The 23,168-nt window shown below is 39.7% G+C and overlaps 1 protein-coding gene across 4 annotated transcripts in view; it reads right to left on the bottom strand.

Moving 5' to 3' along the window:
- Positions 1–1,178: 1,178 nt before the first annotated feature.
- slc6a13 (solute carrier family 6 member 13) overlaps positions 1,179–23,168 on the bottom strand; it is a 47,867-nt gene continuing 25,877 nt past the window's right edge. For all 4 annotated transcript variants that reach the window (XM_015353286.2, XM_006633819.3, XM_015353287.2 and 1 more), the window contains 8 exons: positions 20,987–21,090; positions 20,315–20,439; positions 19,433–19,545; positions 18,441–18,578; positions 17,142–17,244; positions 16,189–16,289; positions 15,256–15,426; positions 1,179–11,557 (listed from right to left, as the gene is read on the bottom strand). In XM_015353286.2, the coding sequence (XP_015208772.1) occupies positions 11,393–11,557; positions 15,256–15,426; positions 16,189–16,289; positions 17,142–17,244; positions 18,441–18,578; positions 19,433–19,545; positions 20,315–20,439; positions 20,987–21,090 (1,020 nt within the window). In that variant the 3' untranslated portion in view covers positions 1,179–11,392. The remainder of the gene's footprint in view (positions 11,558–15,255; positions 15,427–16,188; positions 16,290–17,141; positions 17,245–18,440; positions 18,579–19,432; positions 19,546–20,314; positions 20,440–20,986; positions 21,091–23,168) is intronic.

Here is a 23,168-nt window from a genome sequence, read left to right as displayed (position 1 = left end):
TCCCTTTAGCTCAACTGGCTGGGTCCCTGTTGAGTGATGCTGGAGGCCCGGGTTTGAGTCCCCAACGGTGGGGGGCCGACCTGAGTTGGCAGCGGCGAGGGCGCATACCCCCGTGAACCCGAGAGTGCTACAATACTATAGTTATAGCTTATATCCTTTCACAAAAAGTTGCCAATTTGTTTTAAGCCCTCTGACCAGCAATACAGCTTGTGCAGTGAGGCATTGCAACTTGCCAATCACACGAAAGTTCGTTAGGTGCACTTTTACCCAACAAGGTCCAGGTGGAACAATGCCCGATCAGATCACCTTTAAAAGGGCATTAATTCAAAGCTTAGGTCACTGCAAGAAAAGGGCCACACTCAGTCAGTTTTCTGTGAATTCCATAATGCCTCGAATGTCACCAGAAGCAAGGGAGAGGGACATTGGCATGCTGCAGGCTGGCATGTCATGTGGCATCGTTGCCAGACACTATGGAGTAAGCCGCTCCACTGTGTCCCGACTGCAGAGAAGGTCTCAGCAGACCAGCAGGACAGATGACCATCCCAAGATCCGGTCGCCCTCGAGTGACCACACCAGAGCAGGACCGACACTTCAGACTGGTCCATCTGAGAGATCGTTTCAGATCTGCCACCCATACTGCTGCTGAAACTACTGGCAGACACAATGCCCGCATCAGTGACAGGACAGTGAGGCTCCATGCTCCTGGTCTTGGAGCAAGGCGACCTGTCAGAGGCCCTCTGCTCACACCTCCTAGACGTCACACCCGACTGGCCTGGGCCAGACAGAGGCTGCAATGGACTCGTCAGCAGTGGCATCAGGTCCTCTTCACGGATGAGTCACTCTTCAGCCTGTTCCATGCAGACGGGAGGACCAGAGTGTGGAGGAGGAGGTGTTGCTTTTCTTTTTGCCATCAGTATATATCTAATTTGTTTTGCAAGCTTACATAAAAGTCTGTTACTTTTAACCTTTTTAGGTTTTGCTATTAATTTAAGGAAATGTGTCGCAGAACCTACTCAGAAGCAAACAGCTACGAAAAGCTACCTGGAATTGTGTTTTTACGACGACTTATGTCACTTATTCTTATTCTAATTATTTTGAGTTGCAAATGTGTACTACTGTTGAAAACAGAGCAGGGTGTGGGAGGAGACGAAGCCAAACAAAATTCCACACACAATGAGTTGTTTTTAGAAATACATTTGTACATCTGCATAGTTTTCATTACACACTGTACAAATTCACAACACTGAATTTGTCATAATTATTCTGTTACAAAAATTAGTACAGAGTGCTATGCCAAAGAGAAATAAAATTAATCAACAGAGTTAATGACAATGGTGATTTTCACATTGAAAAGTTAAATAGGTAACTAAGTACACGAACTGGAAGAAGAATGTATAAGAAATTATTTTCCTAAAATCTGCATTTACACTTTTCTAAAATACAAGACCCATTTGTGCACAATTTTGTAAAGATAAGTTTGTAAAATTATAGAAAACCAAATCACTTGGAACTTTCCACAGGATATATCCACAGTGCCAAGATACAGTAGAGTGTGGGAGTCTGCAACTGTCCTAGTTAAATCATTATTTTATTTTAGTTTTTATATATAATATTCAAATATGTTTTATCTCTATCATACTGTAGATGTTGCTGTAAGCTTTTTGAATACTCTCCTCTTCAGGTGCAGATTACTATTTTGAATAGTAATAGGATGAAGGGGAGATCAGTTTTTATTTTTAATGTTTCCAAAACAATAAAAATCCATTAAAAAAGCAACTAATGCATTTGTTTTCTTTTCCTTTGCAAATTAATCATAAAAAATACTGACTGCTCTTAACACTCCCAAACACACCTTTTCTGGGATTTTGGCTTTGTTATTGTTTGACTACATTGTACAATATTAACTATCAGTAAGCAATGCCAATTAAGATAATACATTATTGTAAACAATCATGTCTTTTTTTCAGTTGATTTTTCTGTGTGCGTTTAACTATGTACATTGATCCTCTGCACAATACTCAGAAACAGACACAAGAGATCATCGAACTAATTTCCAGTTTAATATATACCGTAGTATTAGTTTGAAATATCTATTAGAACTTTTTGAACTTTCTATCACTATATATTAATAAGGTAAATACGTAGTAATGAAACGAGTTTGGATAAAGGAAGCTAGTGAAGTCAACTTCCTGCTGAGGATATGACTTTGGGGCAGCACCATAGCACAGTGATTAGCATTGCTGCCTTGCAGTGCTGTGGCTCTGGGTTAAATTCCTGGAATGCTATCTGTGTGGAGTTCTTATGTTCTTCTCTTGTTTTGTGTGGTGTTCCTCCGGGTGCTCCGGCTTACCCCCACAGTTGAAAGACATGCTGGTAGGTTAAATGGCTTCTGGGAAAACTGGAAAAAATTGTGCTTGTGTGTGTCTGTGTCTGCCCTGCATTGGACTGGAAAGGTAAAGAAAAGAAATACAACATTTCCCACTGTAGAGCCTTCTTCAGGTCTTTAACATCATTTGGGTAGTGTAGTATTTCCTATACTACTCTTCCTTAACTTCTGTAACATTTGCAACAGCTGTTGCTGGTAAGACCTAAAGTAACCTTATAACCTAAAAACAATAAGAACACATAACACAAAAACTATACCTTCTGTATATTTTTCAAACATTACTGGTCGAATGACAGTACTGCCTAGCTATGAAATGAAGCTGAATAAAGGACAAGAAAAGATTTCAGCAAACCAGACAGCTCCCAAAACTATTGAAAACCGGTGTGTGAACTCGTCAGTGTGGTTAACAAAAAACACATAAGCTGAAGTAACAATAGAGATATATTCACAGGTAACTGAGCAAAACCTGTGATTCTAAACATTGACGATTAAATTTAATTTGAGAGGATCCACACAGGATGTTTCCTTTGTAATGCATAATCATCGTGCTTATGTACTGTTATTAGTGTTGATTAATATTTCTTGATTCACCACACTGTTAATGATATTCACTTAAAAATTAACAATGTTTAACGTTAGTTTGCACTGAAACCCTGCTCAGCTAGCCACAGAAATGTTATTTCTTTGCTTCGTGCTGATGAGGGTGCTTTCAAGGCTGGTCATGTTTTGTACAGTACATCACCAAATACAATATACAGTAAAGCAATTCGCTACAGTTTTGTCACAAACTGTCCCCACTTCACATTTCAAAAGGTTCCTTTCCCAACTAAAGTCAAAGTGTAAAAAAAAATCCATTGCCGCGTCATGGAACACTTTTGGACAATTTTGCAAGCCCGATTTCCAAAATGTGTGCATTTTCTGTGAGGAGGCCTTGAATTAATCAGGGTGAAGGCCCTGATGTGGGTATTACACACAACGCCCAGCCGAACAGAGTAGGACTTTGTAAACCGAACCAACTTCCTGCCACTGAAAAGGCACGCTGGCCTAGGTGTGGAAGAGGAGGTATGGGAAAGCAACGACGCTGATTTGAATAGAAAATCAACTCATTCAATCCATGTGCCTCTTACCCTCTAAGGTCTTTTTCACAGCCAGAAGATAGTCAAAGAGGTTAAACTGCATTCAAAGCCTCGGTCCAGCAAAGGGTTTCATTTGCTCAGTGAGATTGAATGAAGGCCTGGCATTGGTGCCAACAACATCAATCTTGCTTCCATTAATCTTGGCCAGACCTTCAGATCTGGTAGTTCACAATTAAAAGATCAACAGGAAAAGGCAGTAGACCTACTGACTCGGGAAGAATGCTGTGGTTTACAGTTTTTTTTTTCTCCAGTAATTCATCAAACAAAAGCTATCCTCAAGGTTCCATCTTGCTTACTGAGCTTAAGGTACTTATGAACCCAGGGCTGCAGTCATAATTGAATTGAACCTGTCAGCTGTGTCTTCTATTCTATGTTTGATTTTTTTTTAAAAGCACAGATGTTTCATTTTTAATTCTATTACGTAGGTCTCCCATAGTATATGAAATATAATAAATATTATTTTTATTTTTTTTTAGCGATTTTGCAATATTGCTACTTCTTTGATTTGCTAGGCATAAAACATTCTTGTTTTTTGTACAGTATTTTAAAATCCTGGTTTTCAGCATGGTAGCAAATATCGCAAATCAGCACTTTTCTATTGGAATTTAATAGAATTATCATTTCATCATTCAATTCTTTTCAGAATTTTACATTCTAAACTACGAATGCTGGACAACTGGAATTCATTGTTACCCATGGTTGGGTAGGCAACAGTGGAATTGATTTTTAAAACACTTTCAGTGGAGTATCAAAGCTTTGAATGAAAGTAAATGTCCGAGCACAACTTCAGGAACAGATATACAGTACAAGGAGTTCACATTATCACTGTCAAACATCCTGATAACACCTTTTCTGTACAAAACTACTAAAAAAGAGGCTGTCTTACTAAACACAGAGGCTCATTATCTTGAGACATTTATGAACCAGACAAGGAGTTGGCAAGTAAAAGAGCTTGGATCAAAATGCTGTTCTACATTTATAGTACTATTTCACTGGATGTTCTGAATTGAACACATTGGTGCATCCATGCAGTAATTCTATGGTTAAATATGCACTGGCTTGCGAACTTACATATGCTTGTTTCTTTAAAAAAAAGTTTCAATAATTATCTTCCTAACCTTAGTAATTTGTTCTTGGTATGATAACCAAAAGGATAAGTAATTAATAAAATAATGATGTTAATAAAAGTAGTTAACAAGTAGTTATGCATTAGAAAGTCTTCAGAGAAATTGAACAACATAAAAACCCAGGGACCTCCCAGAATTCACTGCAACCATGCAAGAACAATACCAGACATCTGTGTGGAAGTTTCAAGTTTCAAATGGCCAAGTGGCCAAGTTTTGGCAGAATTGAAAGTGGTACCTACAGTAGACTTCCTCTCTAACCTGAATATTGTATGTGCATATTTGATCATGGGACTGTTTGGGAATCTCGTATTTGTCTCTGCAACAGCCAGTGGTACATTCTGACACATGTCCACACGTGTCAGTGAAGTCAACAAGTATCAACAGAGTATTATGTGTTGCATGTTGCTGTTATTTTATTTTTTGCACACAGCTGCTCTGATTTTCAGTACACTATGTCCAGGGTTCAGAACAATTTCAGTGCTCTTGCTTAGATGGTTGTTTGCCATGTCAGTTAACAATGCCAGTGGATTCAGTAGACTCAGGCAACCTATAGCTAATCAAAAAAAAAATTAAGCCATGACTACCATGTCTGTGGATTTGTAGACACTGTCCTGTTCGTATGTGCTTTCCTTCTCTCTTTACATTTTCTTAAGGAATCTTTTCAAAGCCATTTTACTGGGACTGGCAAGCAACAAAAATTGCACAACAAAAGAAAAATACAGATCCGGCCAGTCACAAAACCTTTACAACAATGTTAAGCTGAAAGTATCAGTTAATATTTTGGGATGATATTTAAGAGCCCCTTTTAATAGACCCTCCCCCCCAAAGGGCATAAACATCATATTATAAAACAGCTTTTCAAAGACAGATAGAACTATGCAACAAGAAAATATTTATCATTCCTTAATATTACAGTATGCATCATGAACCTTTCCTTCATTGTGCAAGAGTATTAGGAGTATTTTATTTAAAAAAAGAATTTTGCAAAATTATATTCAATGCACATTTCTCATAACAGCAGGGAACTAAAATTATACTTATGTTGTAAATGCACAGGTGAACACTGCTATTAGATGATTATAATTTGGTTTGTGTTATTAACATAAACGTTCTTCCCTATGTCTCATAGATTTATTATTCTGTTCTGTGGTTTTGAAAAATTACTCTAATGAACATTCTACTAAGCTACGTCTACTTAGTTCTTAATTCTACTGTCATTTTGAAGGTGGCAATGTAAATAATATAATTTCTTAAACATTCCATTGTACTAATAAACAACTTCCCTTTTATGAAGCATAATTTACAGATAAAATCCCTCTCCCATTCATCAGTTTGGAAAAGCTGTCCTCAGCAGAGAAAACTTGGTTCATTACAGCTACACTCTCACACTGACTTTACACTCTCTTGGAGGAAGGGTACCTAGTAATAACCCTAGTTCACAGACATGCATGGAGCTTTTGGGGGACTTTGTACATTTTGAAATCGACGGACACTTTTGTTTATTTTGAAATGTGATATAAACCTCGCTTTCAACTGCAGACAGACAGCTGGGGGTTTGCAAACAGGAAAACTGGAACATAAGTCACGATGTTTATTTTATTTTGAGGGACAAGCCTAAGACCTTTCAGCGTGTCAACAAAACAACACATTAGGTCCTGTGTTGGCAAGCCAGACACCTGTTCTTCATTAAAACAGCGCTGTGCTGTTTGTTGCAAACGTGATGAACTGAACTAGCCCTCATGGACTGCCTGTTCATTTGCTCCGAAAATGCATGCAAAGTCAGGCAAATGCTTCTTTTTGAAAGTGTCTCTTTCTTGAATTGACTATAAAGTTTGAGATCCACAGCCTTCAGTAGTTCTGCGGGTGAAGAAATGGGGCTGAATTCATTTGAGTTGGCACAAAAAATGTTAAAATCCCAGCGCTCACATTTGTAGATCTATTTGTCACATACTGTATGATGTCTCTTATTGAAATTCTATCATCATAGCATATGTTCATAGCAGTGTGTGGACTAGCCTATAGCTTGATCAGTCAGTGACCTGTGTCAATTAAAAGGGACACAGACACTAGATTTCTACTTACTGTTTTACAGAGAAAGTGAAGTAGCTCATGCAAAACATTAACCCGCTAAATCACATATCTGAAGTGGAAAATATATTTTTTTGTTGTTTTGTACAAATGCTGCAATTTAACCACATCCCTGTTTCTGATCAGTGGTTATAGTCACACAATCTAAGACAAGCAAAGACTTTTTGCATGGAACTTGAGAACTGTGCTGATAAATTCTTCATTTCAGGGGCATTTGGAGGTGATAAATTCCCAATAAGAAAAGGAGTAAATCTTTCACTCAATAATCACCATGCCCTGTTCTGTTACTGCAGTTCCTTGTATTTTGCACAAGGTCAATGAACAATGTGCAGTAGCCTAACTTATTCCTTCAGTAGAACTCATGCAGGTACAGTAGGTGTTTTGTATGGGTTGCAGTTTCACATTGCTTCATTGGTCTAAAGCTCCATGCTTGTAGGTACTCCTGCCTCTAAGCTACACTTTCAAGAATATCTTGCCTGATCAATGCCAATTTTGGGACATGAGAGAAGTATGTTGCTCCTCCTCTCTGTTAAACGGAGACATGAAAGCAGGTAGAAGAGATGAAAAACTCAAAGGAGCGTGACTGATAACAAGAAATTGCATTCATTGTTTATATATACATTTTATATATACATGTGTTTTTACATAAACATTCTGTAAAAGTAAAACTAATGAAACAGTAAACACATCAGATTTGATGCTGCTTTCTGTGTACTCCAAACTCAAGAAATTCAGAAAATGCTCCAAAATGCATAGTTTGGCTTTTTTAAACTAGAGCAGGTAGTTCATCCAAGTTGAGGCAGTGACTTTCAGTCTTACCCATCAGATAAATACCTGGTGAGTCACAGGGTAGAGGTGTTAAAGTAAAGTATTAGCTGTGAGTACCTTAAAGGCAGGTTCTTCTTTGTTCAAACTAGCTTTCTTTGACTGTAGTGAGTGTGTTACCTAGCTAAGAGATGTCTCAATTTTAATTAAATGAATTATGGAGTAAGCAGAAGCTGGCTTGTTAGGAAGAAATTAGACGGTGTTGGGGGAGTTTGTTTTAGGTTTTCAATTACAACTCCAATATTAATGAACAATGCCAGATGGAGTGGTCACAAGATATTAATTAATGGCATAGACATAGCTAGCTGAGAGCCTTGGAAGAATGAGATGAGGTTATACAAACATCCCTGGAATATACCAGCACACAGTAAATAGGTATTCTGGGATTTGACAAGGCTAGATCCAGATAGCAAATACTCCAAGATTTTCACTAAGTCAGTTCTTAAGGAAGGTTCAGTGGTTGTGGCGGTCTGTTCCATCTGTACGCAGTAGCTCCAGGTTACAGTGATAAATTTTAAAAATGCACTTTAAAATGATTAAAGTGCATTTTAAACAACCTTCCTTCCATATTTTTAGAACATTATAAAAAATCTGGGGAAGTTTATTTTCGTGTTGTTGTTTTTGACTGTCGGGTGTAAGTGGCCCCTCTGTGTGTAAATACAATATGACTCACATTGCAGTCAAATGATGTGGCAAACTTAATAACCTCCTGTTGATGAGTTACTGTATGTGGCTGATATACTGTAGCAGAGCTGCTTTCTAAGCTTCAGATGACCTTCTCTCCTTATGAAGAAGATAACGACTGCACCAGCACTGTCACCATATCAAATCCACACTGCCTACCATATTTGAGAAAAGAATTATCAGGTTTCTCACAGGTGAAATGGCATAATAAATGTTGAAAGCAATGAATGGGAGAGAGTTATTGCACAGGGCAGCTCTTGTAGTGTAGCACTGATTAAACTGTAAATTTACTGAACTATCACTGTTGTACTGTATTCTTTGTTTTTGGTTTACCTGTCTGTGTTGTGCTGTTGTGTTGGACCCTGCCCAAAAACATTGCCCTAAGGGATAATAAAGCTTGAATTGAATTCAAGCAAACATTCTGCTTTGTGCAGTAAAACGTCAATCTTTCATGCTAAGGCACATTTAATTTATTTCCAGACAAGTGCATTTGCTAGAATTCGTTATAATGGACTACTCATCCTCAAGCAGTGGTCAGGTGATGGGCACCTGTGCATTTTGGTACTGAATGATGTCCATTTTATCAAGGTGCAACCTTTGGTCGGTTTGCCATTATCACAGTCACTGGGTTGGCCGGCTAAGCAACACTCTAATCAATGTACCATGTTTGAAGAGCTATAGTTCTAAAAGATCTGTGCACCATTAATGACTCAAGCTGAGCAGAAGAGATATTCTAGAGGGGATTCTAGATCTTAACCTTCACTATCTTGAGAAAATACTTTCCATATGTGTCTAAGAGGGACACTCCAACTGTATACTATAGCTTTGTTGCCCGGACTTGTTACTCCATTGGTAGACTTGTGGACTATTTTACTACACGGTCGGGCCATAGAAAGGCACTTGTCACAGGCTCCACCTGTGTTTGTCTGACCGTTTCTCCCCATAGTCCATTTCTAAATCAGTTAAAGAGGAAAGAGAGGTTATCTAACCTCTAGAAAGGCTGGGATTCTGGGTTGGGATATCTTTTTCTACTTTCTTCTTTTTAAAACCTGCCCAGAAGCTAGTCTTCTCCTACTGAGACTTCCCAGTACCAAATAGTACCACATAGTACCCAGTCTGCTACGGACGCAAGATGGCCCTTATTCAGCACCTGTTTTAAAAACTGTTTTAAAAACTGTTTCAGGATTGCGATACACCAACCTAGAAGTGCCTCCAGTCAGAGAGCATAAAAGAGATAATCCCTGTAACACATGGAATCCGTGCAAAATGTGAGCATGAGATGTACAGGGATTGTTTACATTCTCTCACTCTTGTAACAGCTTCCTCTGGACTGGGATACTGGACCAGGTGGCTAGAATTAGGATATTCGCTTTGAGTTCTGAAAAGGGAAGAATTCAGGCAATGTGAGAGAACACGCTAGGGTACATCAGCAAGGAGGGACACAAGAGAACAGACAGTGGAGTCATCTAAATAGAAAAGTTTAAAACAAAGTTGTTTTGCCTGGTGGTTTTTTTAGCTTTTGTTTAAAAAAAAACCTTGGTTTTGGGGAGCAACCGGGTGATTTAAAGCTCCTGCTCTTTCGACATCCAGAAAGCTTATTTTAAGCCTTTGCTCCTGAACTGCGGTCAAAGTGAAAATCTCACGTGATATTCTTTTCTTGTTGCCTGATTACTGAGTTGGCTGATTCAGCCTAAACAGTAAAATGTCCGTTCCTGCTTACTCCTGATTTTTAAAACTGTTTTTAAGATGTCCTTGGCTCTTGAGATATTTGCTTAAATTGGAGATTCTTATTTACTTCTGTTTTTCCATTATTTACAATTTTGTGGATTCTTACATGCTATATACAGTAGAAATGAAATATATATACTTTCACTGCCACTTTTTTCTAGATATTGGAATTTCATATTGGAATAGCGGAATTACCTCTGGATTAGCATTCTCGGTAGGATATTTTTAATGTTTAATTTGAACAAGCAGTTTATGTGTTTATTCTGCTCTTTTTTTCTGGTAATGCCAATGATAATGAACTCTCATTTACAATGATGACTAGCACCCATTAAAAAAGACTGGGAGACCCCTTTACATACAGCAGGTGGGGCAATCTGGCAATCAGTGGATCAACCTAAGTGAAATACCTTGCTTACAGCTAAAACATCCCACCCAGGATCTTGAAGACATTTTCTGCTGATTCACAGTTAGCTCCATATGTCCGCTAGGGCACTGTTTCATTAGTGGCTTGTTTCTTGAGAACCTAAAGGCTTCTGAAGTCACCTGAAGAGACAACTTTTCCTTCCTCAATCAAGAAATATTCGTTAATGACTATTAGCAGGGCTTTCTTGACTTAACAAAAAAACACTACTCTGTTTTTTTTTGTGCTCACGCCAATTAGTACTTAAGCATTCCGAAAATGGATTAAGGTACTGGTCAATTTTTTTTCTTCTTAAATTTGTTTTGCTTTGTCATATGAGTTGTTGGAAGTTATTATCCCCAGTATAAATGTCAATATTCCATGAGTTCTGCCTCTTTAGTTTTGGTTACTGTAAACTCTCACACAGATGTCCATTTATGCTGCCTGACACAATCAAATTAAGAAAGCTGTTAGTATGCTTTACATAGGAAATTAAGGATTAATGAAAACATTTTAAGCTTGTAAAATCTTTTAAGGAAACACATTCTTGGAAAAAAAATGAAGAACCACCTGATTCTACACTGCTGTACAAAAGAAAACACAGATAGTTTGCCAGGAGCATTCCTCAATGTCAGGTTAATTTTGCTGGTGATCTTGTCAGAATACCAACATCCAACGCAATTCAGTTCACGCCTAAAATCACAAAAGAAACACCAACTCCAACCAAAGTCCGAAGAGTTAAAGAAAACAAAGCCAAACAAGAACACCGCAGACTTCCAAGAAACCAAACTGGTCCAACGTTGAGCTTCCAGACACTGGCAGGTTACGCCATTAAAAATTATCAGTTAATAGAAAAACAAGGACAACAGTAATAACGTGTGCTGCTACAAAAGTTATAACAAAACTTCACAGGTGTGGTGCGTTTGTTTCTGATTTTTGGATGGCAAGTTTGAGGTATCACGTGGGTGCAAATGGACCCCTGCCCAGCAAAGCCAGGATGGCCACAGTTGACAAGAGTCTAGCAGACGGACTCCTTTTCGGGAACAGGGAAGTACCCCTCCCGCGTAGGTTCTCCAAGGGGTTGCTGCAGGCCAGTCTCGGGCGCGAAGATGGCCAGGAGCTTCTCCTGCTCCTTCTTCGTCTTGGGAAGGTCGTCCGAGGGTCTGATCAGCTGCTGGATGCGCTGTGAGGAAAACGGAGAGGAGGGCTTTAGAAAACCCGGGGAGGGGGAAATACGCGCCGTTTTTCGAGGCCGCCAGTTGACGGCAGCCGTGGGCGTGTCTCAACCAGAGTTCTCCCGGTTCCTCCCACACGTTGTGGGCTTGCGTGCTTTTGGTGGCGTTTTAAAGGGGAACTGCTGTCCCAATTGCTCAGACCGGTTAGTAAATCGCGGCAAACATGCAAACATTAATGAGTTGACGGTACTGAAAAAATTTCAAACTAAGCACAAAATCATGAACTTTGTGAAAGTGCTGTAAGTCGCCATGTTGTTGGAAAGCCCTGGTCTCGCCTCGGGTGAGAGCAAGAGTTTGTGAGAAGTGTGACGTGAAGCGGCCCTTCCTGCTCATTAGTCACTCTAATAGGAGCACACTAGGAATGCGAGGTACGAGTGAATAAGTACAGGATGAGCAGCAGACATTTCACTGCAGAAATTTTCCAACGTGATCTGCATGCAGAGTTAACAAGTAAGTAGTATTTGTCGGCAAAACCCTCGACAGAGAAATTTCTATTGGACTAAAAGAGGGGTACTGTATTCACAAGCCTGCTTGTTTACACTGTAATAAGGCCTCTTCATGTCATCGGACGTTTTGTTGCCTTATTCTAAATCACAGAATATGGAGCTGTGCATAGCTGGAAATTTCATTTATTTTGTGATGTAAATTGACAGTTCTACAAGTTACTACAGCATGTCCATTTTACTACTATTGCAGTTTTAAAATGCACTGCTGATTCTTTCTAACCCCCGAAATATAAAAATAGCACCTCTGAGTTCGGGATGTTTTATTGAACAGCTCTGACGAGCTCAGACTTCCACTGGGAGACCGTACAACCTATGGTTCCAGCTCTATAGTCTCCCTGGTGTAACCACTTTGCCCAGGAGTTGACACCTAACCCTTTCTACGGTTTTTATACAACCACTATTTTCACATCTTTTTCTGGTTGCTCCTCTCTACCAAGATTATTATACAGCCCTTTCTGGGTATGCTAAGGATAAGAAGATTTTCTTATGCGACATGGCTCTTTCGTAATGCACATTACTTGTCTTATCACAGTTGCTTCCTCATCAACAGGGCCAACGCCTCAGACTACACTGTTTTTGCTGACTCCATCAAAGCAGGACTTACACTTCAGATTCGTCTTATCGGTTCCTTCCCTGTACAATAGGATTTCAACACAGAGTCTGTATGTTTAGCAGCCAACTTTATCCAAATAACTTTCATAAAATACCTCCTACTTCTAAATATGCACCGATAAACTGGATAATAAACCTCTTTGGGATTATAAAATAAGATATAAGATGCTGTCTATCTTTCCATTTAAAAGGGAGGAAATTTGTCTTTGGCATCACAATACAAAACAACAAATAATGGCACTCAACATAAAAAAATATGAAAACAAACAATAGCTCTAGACATGTGACAATATACACACATCTCACACATCGCCCATATTACACTACCTTCACATACTGTATAAACCGATAGCTCTGTACAGGAAATTTAGTTGTGTTTCATATATCGACTACACGGGTGAAAAAGGATTTCTTCTATACCTTTTTCTTGGTCCCGACTTTTTGAAACATTATACCAGAAGGTAGCAGTTGGAAATGGGGATTAAGGGGATGGGAAGGGTCATCAACGACCAGCTGGTCTTTCTTTTTCCAACTTGAAATATAATACAGCTCTTTAATCTGTTTCTGTGGACGACAATTTATTTTACTAGCAATATTAACAATTCTGGCCCATGGTACTTTACTCTTAACACTCAGGCTGCCATACCACGCCGTGATACCAAAAATAAGCAGCTTTCTACTAACGCTCTATAAACTCTTGCTAAAATGTTTTGACTCACCCCAAACCCCTTCAGGTTCCAGAACAAAAATATATGCTAACTACCTTTCTTAATTAATTGGTATTCTCTGCCAAGTTTAAAATGTTATCTATTACTGTTCCTCAGTATCTAAGACACTGGCCAACCTCCTCAAGCTGATTAATAAGGGGAAGAGGCTGAGAATATAAGATACTACTATCACAGGTAGCCAGTTCTTTGGTTTTATCTACATTAATATGAAGCATGCTTGACAGACACCACCTTTCCAGTTCACTTGTCCGTTCAAAGTCATTCTCCACCACTCTTATTGTGCTTTTGTTCAATTACGTGGTGTAGCAGCACTAACAGCGTGACTCTCATTTATTCCCAAAAATAAACTCCACTCGCATCTCTCCTCAATGGATCCACAGTCTGTCTTGATTGGGTCTCTGACTGGTCATCTACTTACAGAGCTGTCCTCCTATCGTTGCTCTGTAAAGCCTCTGCCAGCTACTCCTCACATAGTGCAGAAGACAATCCTGCTTTTTAACCCAACTCTCGTACTGGAGAATTTTCTCATTTGGTTGCTGCCTCTACTAATCGAGGTTCCTTCCCATGAATTCTCAAGCTCGCCTCTGCTCACTGCTGTTTCCCAAGCCAAATAGCCCGCCGCAGTTTTAAGCGGGAATATGCCTTTTCCCACGCTTCTTGATCTTTGACTCTGCGTTTTTGGAGGGTCTTTCATTTTCTTTTCCTCCGAAACAGCATTTGTCAGAGCCTGACAGAGCCCTATTCAACCTGGATGGTCCTATTTGGCCATTTTTCAACACAGCCATAAAAAAAAAAACTTTCTCTTGCACAGCCTTGACTTCTCTGACAAGGAAGCAGTCGCTATCACGATTCTGTCTTCTGAGTGTACAGTAGGTGCACAGAGAGGATCTCCTCTCTGGGAGCCTCCTAAATACTCTTAGTGAAAGGAGAAGCACCTGAGTGGTGATTTATTTTCAAGTGAGGTATTTCTTTCACTGAATTCTCATCCATAAACGATCCTTTTACATCCATAAACATGTGTGCCTTAATGTGGGGCCACAAGTCTCTTTATGACACTGTCTTGCCACACTAAGGCAAAGACAAAAGCATTATTTTCTCATCCTGAATGAAATACGTAATTATTTTTAAACATGATGCACGTGTTAATGTAATGTTTGAATGAATAAACTGATCGATGGAAAACCTCTTTTTAGATTAAGTAGAATTGATGATACCACCACAATAGTCAATGAATCAGGGATAGTAGTTTCATCACATTGGTGAATGACATGCACAGAATAAGGCAGAATAAAGGAGAAATAAGTACGGCCTGTTGCTTATTTGGCTTGATAATGTTTATTCGTTTAATTTTGCTCACTTTCCCTTCTCCAAGCACGGGTGTGGTTCAATTTTGAAAAATACAGCACTTTCACAATTTTGAAATTTTGACTTTAAATATTGAGATTTCGACATCTAAAACTTGCTTAAGCATGGCAATTTTTTTCGTTTGCCATACTTAAGCAAGAACGAATGTCTGGTATCGCATTTAAATCTATACTTCTGTATATATTTCTTCTTAACACTACATTCACAAAATATTTTGATACTCTTTTCTAAACCTTTCTGAGTGACATGGTATTTCAAGGGTCATTTTTATGCTCAAAGACATGAGCCATGGGATCATCAATCATGTTTCTTGGAAAATGAACTACAGTAATCTCTTCAACAGATAATGAGGTGCTTGGTCAGTTTCATGCGTTAAGGATCTGCTGAGACACGTCCTGGCAATTTGACTTCGATCACATCTCTTCTTGTCCTTACCTGTCGGAAAGTGCCCTTTGTGGTGATGATTTTGAAGATAATCCACAGTGGGATACAGACCATTGAGGAGAGGGCTAAGAGCCAGCCCAGGCCATACCCCCACCATGGGTAAACATACACATTGTTGTACTTCAGAGGTGTGTACTTGATAAGGGAGAAAGCAAAAGTACCCTGGAAAAAGAGAAGAACAAGTTGTTACAAACCACTTGTTGGTAGGTTGGCTAACTTGGTCTCTTATTTGGTTTTAAGCAAAGTCCGTGCTCGCTGTTGGTGGTCGTCAGGCAGATCTTATCCCACTTTCTGTAGTGATAAATGGACAGTAGAGAGTACATAACCTCCTATCCCCACTCGAATTCCAATACTAATCCGTTGCAGAGTGACCCACAACCATGCTAACTGTTTAGTTTTAGGTTAAAAAATACTGACCTCATCTACATATTATTGTCCTGAGAAAGGGAGCTGTGAGATTTGTTCATATTGACATTTTACGACGTTTTCTACCAAAATGGTTACCCCAGTTGCTCACCATCAGACACAATGGTTTCATGTTTTTTGAAAGATTTTTTTGATATGAAACCTCCTGCCAGTGGATGAACTCTAGCTGTGGTTTCTCAAAAAAGCTACATACTGTACTGTTTGTCTATACAGACATACTGACAAAAGGCACAGATTTCAGAGTTTCTATACCATAATTTTGATAATTTCTGAGTTCATTAAAATGCTACCCAGCACACTGACAATGGCCTTGAAGATTGGTTTTTGCTTGTTCATTAAATGTTAAACCAAGAACTGTTAGGTTGATTTTTTTTTTATTTGTTTAGCAGAAATGATCACCCACGACTGAAGATCTGGTGTCTTTTTGTTAAGCAGTTCAGAGGCATAGGTTTGTATAGCTGTACAGTAAAATTGAGCCAAGCTCCAGAGCATACTCACAAAACAGACTGCAGGGGTGAAAAACAGCCAGCAGTACTTAATCACCGAACTGGGCCGGTAACCAATCATGTCCTCAATGTTGTCATAGAAACGGTCTGCACCTAAAAACAAGAAAAAGTAAATGTATTAGAACGACACAACCAAATTATGACACATTTTTTTTAATTGTTAATAATAGAGTGAAAGATAAAACTGTGAATTAATACAATGCATATTTTAACTTGAATGAACTGTAAATACAGGGTGATTCTATTAATTAATACCATTTTTTTCTGTAACATCCCCAAAGGAATCAGAAGAGGTACTACTCTCCTGAAAACTGCCAGGCCAAATGCACGTCACCACTAATTTATCCTTGTAGAGGATATACAGTACATCTGTAATACAGTACATCTGGGATAATGTCACCCCTTCAAAACCACGGACTCAAGGGAGCATTTTGGTTGGGTTTTATAAATTGATGTATACCTAATTATCAAGGCTAGTGAAAGTGTTATATACTGAGATAACCTGCAGCATTAATGCTGGGCTCCAATATTTCCTCCTTCAAAACAAAAAGAGCAGAATTTGTGTTCTGCCCAGGAAAAATGTCCAAAAGTGCTGTTTTACTTCCTTTTACCATTGCATAAGCTTAAATAGCCATACAGGCGGGTGGGATATAAGGAGATGGCTTTTAAAATCACTGCAGCAAACATAAGGGCACCGATAACTTCAAGAAAAAGGAACTCAGGTGACACAAGGCAGTGTTCAGTCAGCCGTGAGACAGGATTGTGGGACATTTCCTGCCACATACTGCGTTTGAGCACATGAGTTGCGCAGTAATTTAAACTATCATGTTTCACAGGGCACAAGTGGAGCGGGAAGCTCAGATTTCCCCCTTGAAAATAATTCAGTTTGCTCTAATAATTTTTTTTTACACATTCCCACATAGTGCAACGCAGCGAAACACTCACCATAAACCCACGCAATGCACACAGTTTCAAAAATTGCCACAAAGAGGAGACACATCCCACTAGCTGCATAGTAATCAAATAACTGGAAGACATACATTCCTCCCTGCAAAGAGAATCACACATCAGTGTAGCAGTAGCAGGAATTGCAAAAGAAATCCAACATACATACTGTAGATATTGGGCAATAAAATGGAATAACTTTAATTGCTGTAGCATAATCCCCTATGGTTCTCAGTACTGGGTCTGGAGTACTCCTGTTTATGTTGGTTTTTGTTGCATCTGGGCCCTTAATCACCTGTGCTATTTGCTCTGCTTGCTTGTTTGTTTAAGCAAGGTTTTATTTTGCACCCAAGCCTCAGTTTCAAAAATACTCGAGTCTAGTGCCTCTCTGTCCTGGCTCTGAGTAACTTCCAGGCATTTTCTTAACCACAGGCAAATTTGTTCCACTATTCCCTTTGAGGCCTTTTTCCATTTTCCTTTTAATCTCTTAAAGAGCTGAAGGAGATCTGTAACTGGTAGAAACCCCTGTAGTAATTAGCGGGTTTAAGGACTGCTGCCGCTCCGGAGTGTTAGCTGAAATATAACAAATTGGGTTTAAGCAGGAGGAAAATCATTGACTCTCTGGGAGCTGTCTGATACGGTGTCATTCATACCTGTAGCTGTTCGTCACGGACTGATCATCTATTAAGAGCTGTTTAAGGCAAAGGCATTATTTGCAAGTAAAGGAGAGACTGTTAAAGTTTGGTGTGCAGAGCTCGTTGTTTACACTGTACCTTAACTACAATGTTTTTGAAACCACTAAGTGCTGAGCAAGCAGGCAGTTTCAGACACTAATTAGCACTAGTGATTAAGGGCCCAGCTGGAACAAAACTCAGCAGACACATGGTCACTACTGGACCAGGATGGATGAATACAATGTAACCAGAAAAACTAGGTTTCCAGACGTTTCCATCATTTTACAGCAGACATTTCTAAATTCAGCAGCAATTCACTTTTAAAAAATGCATTTCGGGAGATAATAATACGTCAACAAGTAATGTGCTTTTCTCAAATGAAACTAAGCCTCAAGAATAGGTGATGAAGTTTTCCGAAATGATCATCAATGAACTCCATTATACATTAACACCCCCAAAGTTACTATACATGACACGAAACTCAAAAAGCAGCTTTTAGCGTATTTTGCAACGTAGAGAGAAGTCAGAACAATTAGGGAGAAGCTCACAGGGACACAGACTACCTCTTGCCTTATTTATGCTTGGAGGCAAATAGCTTCTCTAGTAGAGGCAAGCAGGACCCTACCTCAGTGAGCATGATGAGGCCCATGATGAAGGACACCACAGCCACGGCTAAGATGAAGAGCTCTCTCCGGTGCCTGCGGCGGAAGACTGATGGGTACATGTCCACCATTGCCGTGACCAGACTCTCCACGCACACGAACTGCGTAAGGGTACCAAACAGAGGGATGAGCTCCATCGCCACACGCAGGATGAACACAAAGTGAGTCCATGCCTTCGACTGCTAATGACGCGCTCAGAATGTACCACTTATCGGTCAAGGGAAGCAAGCAAGGGGTCACTCCCAGGAGGCTCTCCATGCCTGCTGTCAGACTGCACTTGCGCAGAGCGTCTTCCCAAGATGCACAGCATTTTTTGAAGGTGAGCTTTGGACAAGCGGCGGGGTTCTGCGCTCAATGTGGGCTTTAGGTAACTGCCTGTGAGGGACGTGCATACTTTGTTGTTGAACCCACCTCCCCTCAAAGACTTGATTGGTTATTCTGTCCCTTTCTTTGTGGCTATCTGATGGACTGCTGTCCCATTCAGAAGGCGAGCAGTTGTGTGCTTTCAGTCCTTTCCTTGAGCCCTGTGTTTTTTGGGGCAGGTTCTGACTTGACGTGAACCTCACTGGGATAAGTGACATTCTGTAGATGGATGGATGCATTTCACTCCCATTAGGTAAACCGAGGAGCTCGGGCGTCAGCCTTAACTTAATGTCACGAAGACGGCTGCTACAGTTTGAGTGATGTTAGCAATACCCTAAAACAGTATCCACACTGAAAAACATAAGAATTACATAATTCAGAATTCAGAATTCAGAATTAGATAATTCACGTTGAAATTGTGAGTATGCCCAACTTTAAAAAAAAACCTTAACGTCTTAAATGAAAGAATCTATGGCTTTAAAGCCAGCAAAATGAACAAGCACGAGCAGTGAGGTGAAATTAGGAAAAGTATCAAGGACAAATATATCACGTCCGAAAAAAATGCCTCATGGGCACCTGGTGGGCATCTCACCTGGCTGTCGAGCCCCAGCAAAACAATCATGATGAAGAAGAAGCAGGCCCAGACGGGGGAGAAAGGCATCATGGAGACAGCCCGAGGATAGGCGATGAAGGCCAGACCGGGACCTGGGCAGAGGAAAAGCAGGAAGGATACAGCTGCAGTCATCAAAAAGAAAATGGCCCCAGAACTATCCTGCCTTTGATCTGGGCCGTTCAGCATGAGGATACCCTGGGAGTTAGTGGTTGCAAGGAGAGCCCATCCCAGAATGAACAGGAGTCCCGTTCTGTCATTACGTGTGCTTGGGGAAATAAATAGGATTTTACGCATCAGTGGACCTATCCAATAACTGAACTCTTAGACACTTGAAAACAGTTTTATCTTGGATGCGACAGAGTCAGGGCATCAGCTTTTAAAGTGTGAAGATTGCTTTATTCAATTAGTTGATCTTGAGTTACAGTATTCTTGCAGTCAGAAGAGATATTTCAATGTTTTGCTCTTCAACACCTTTCAGAGTGTTTCCATAAGAAGACTCGTAGTTTGTACCACGACAAAGCAATATTTCAACGGTTATATTTTATGTATATGTAGGCAGTAGTGCAGCATGGCCATTAACAAAACATGCAGTGTCTGAGCTCAATTGTCAAGGAGTTTTTTGGTTTCCCTTCCTAGTTCTAACTCACAAGATGTTCCCATGGAATTCTTTCTTAATCTGCAATTTCCTCAAGAAGATAAGTGGCTGAACACACTAAGATAAGGTCTAAAATATCTGCCGGATAACCCAAGTTAATGCCACCGTTATCCTTTCTGTATCTTCATGGGCCACCAGACAGTTCAACGTGTCACTGTTTTTAATAGATTCCAATTCTGTGTTTTTTCTTTCGGGTGACTGCTTACCAGATTCAGCAACTTCTGAAATTGGCACTTGCTGTTCATAAGACATGAAGCCCAAGATCGAGAAGATAGCAAACCCAGCGACAAAGCTTGTTCCACTGTTTAAAAAGCACAGGGCTAGGCAGTCTCTGTAATAAACAAGAAATTGGTTCACTTACATAAGAAAACCCACGGAGAATGTTTAAAAACATCTACTGTATAACATGCTAGTGATATTTAAATGTTCTAAATGTATACAGAACACCCTATGCTAAAATGTAATTTAAGTGGTAGGTAATATAATTAAAATGATGTCAGGACATTTGTCAGTGAAGAAAACAAAGTGCTGAAATCTCAGCAGTTAAGTTTAACATTGCTCATTCAACTGCTCAGATCGACCAAATGTTGTACAAATAGTGACAATGAGTCATGGACAAAGAATCATTTGAAGCTAATGAAGCTATTATAGTATTTGCATTTAATTCTAATTTTCTGACAAATGAGAGAGTGAAATTAGACTTATATCCCGTGTGTAATGATGTGGATGTTTTGCAGTCTAAGTCAGCACTCCAAACACCACTATTAAGATTTTGTGTTTTGTTTTCCATAAAACAGAATGGACGTGACCTATGCAATCCTAGGTGAGGGGCATTAAAAGACTCCATCTCTGTGTTGTGCGTTTTCCAAGTCTCCTACTTGTAGCAGTTGTTGCTGTATTTATTGTAGCTCCCCAGAGCAGTGAGACACCCCAGACAAATGGCATAGGAGAAGAAAATTTGAGTCCCTGCATCCATCCACACCTGAAAAATCAAGCAAAGAAGAACATGTGATTGTGCTCAGATGGCAACCCTCCTTTAGTTGTTTGTTTGGCTATGTTTTGCGTATGCATGTGTATATTGTGTCTCCAAGTAGGAGCCAGACAGAATAGCATTGGGAAATTCAATACACTTCCACAAAGCTGCAGAGAAATAGACAGAGCACTCATTTTAAGGGAACAAAAGAGTAGTTCAAGCTCCAGGCCCTTCAAACCTTGGTCCTTTATCAAAACTCTGTCATGAACAATACTGAGCTGTGCAGGATTTCCTAAGACTGAGAATAGGTGTTTTCAAATAGAGGGATACCATATTACGTCACCTCTGCAGACTGATGGACAAATGCGTTACTTGAAAGAAACTTTCGCTGTTTCGCTAAAGTGGTATTAAAAGACTTTTGCACATTTCCAGTAATTCTACTTGATATTTTCTAAACAATTACACTTCTTTAAATACCCCCAAGTGAATACTAGGCATCGGAACATAACCCCCGTTGCACAGGGTGCTAAACGTAGCTGCAAGGTCTTTCTGCTCTGCAGATGGACTTCCAGGTGGACAAAGGCCACTTGTCCTGACTTTGAACTCATCCCTCCACTTTCAGCATTACAGTACCAAGAGCTCTTGGGAACACTAGCACGACTGCGCAAACAAATGAAACAAACCACCAATTATTTGCTCCTTTTCAAAGACAAGAGGCGATTCCAAGAAATCTCACAGGCTGTGCACATTACTATGACAGAACTGCCTTTTTTTTCCCCATATACAAAACCTGGCTTCCCGTGCTCCCCACCGTACTGAGCCAAACAGGGTTTTTCCACTGGGTGTCTGCAGTCTGGACTACATGAGCAGTGCCTTTGTTTTCCCGACTTCTGCATTGAGATGCTGAAGAGACAGCACATGTTCACACCAGTGACTGCGAGTGAGCTATGCTTCAACCCCAAAATGAAAGCTCTAAGAATTAAAAACTAATTGAACTATCCTTGTAACACCAATATTATCATCAGTTCTTCCTGCTGTACTTCCTCCCAGTTTGTAAAAAATGTCAGTTAGTAATCAATACAGTTGTAGTGTGCAGTGTGACCAAGGCCCAACTGTCAAGCTATTCACAGTCTGACGCACTGCAAGTTCCACTGTGCTGTATAGAAGAGTGAGCACTGATTGGAGGACCAGAACATCTCTTACTGCTGTCACTACAAGCCTGCAGATGCCATTAGGACTCTGGAGTAGCTGTTGTGCAGTTAACTATAACAAAGTCTCAGTAAACCATGAAAAGACCACACCAGCTCTGTTTTGGACCAAGACTTGGGGAATCCCAGTCAGATAATGACACTGCTCAGGGTCAAACCAGTAATGTCCAGATTATAGGGCTCTGCTTTCTCTCTGAGTGAGCAAGTTCAAAGAATGAGCCACCTGAATCTCCGTTTCTGTATCCCATTTTAAAGTGTAAGGAAGCATGGGACAGCATTTACTTCTTATAGAAGTTTAATTGGAATTTAGCACCAGTCTGCTAGACATAAAAATCATTCTTCCCATTATATGCACTGAAGATTACGACGGAGCAGACTCTGAACAATTACAGGCACATTGGTGCAAGAGATAACATCAGTTTCTGTCACAAAAAAATATGTTATGTCATTATGCCAATGTGCAACACAATCATAAATGGTGTTGTCTCTATGAATTTTGTTAATGTACAAGAAATCTGAAATCAGTTCTAGGCTGGTATAGGCGTATAGCTTTGTTCTACAAAAGAAACATTAAGAGACCAGTTAAGATTTGTGAACACTCAGCATAACACAAAGTACAGTATATCTGGGATTTGAAAAGACTGTTCAGAAGATATTTATGAAAGGATTAATGTTATGCTAAAACAAGCAATTAACCATTAATTAACTCTTACTAAGTAAAAAAGAAAATGAAGATAGCATGACAGTGCTGTCACTGAAATCAGTACCATTTAAAGAAATAAGGGCAACATCACTGATATCAATCAAAACGACTCATCACATTTAAGAAAGAGTATATACAGCCCCTGGACATCTTCTCTGTGAGCGTAGGACTGCAAA

The sequence above is a fragment of the Lepisosteus oculatus genome, chromosome 7 (genome assembly GCF_040954835.1).
Source record: "Lepisosteus oculatus isolate fLepOcu1 chromosome 7, fLepOcu1.hap2, whole genome shotgun sequence".
Classification (NCBI taxonomy): Eukaryota; Metazoa; Chordata; class Actinopteri; order Semionotiformes; family Lepisosteidae; genus Lepisosteus; species Lepisosteus oculatus.
Note: the sequence above shows the minus strand (reverse complement) of the source record. Positions and strands in the feature narration are given on the sequence as shown.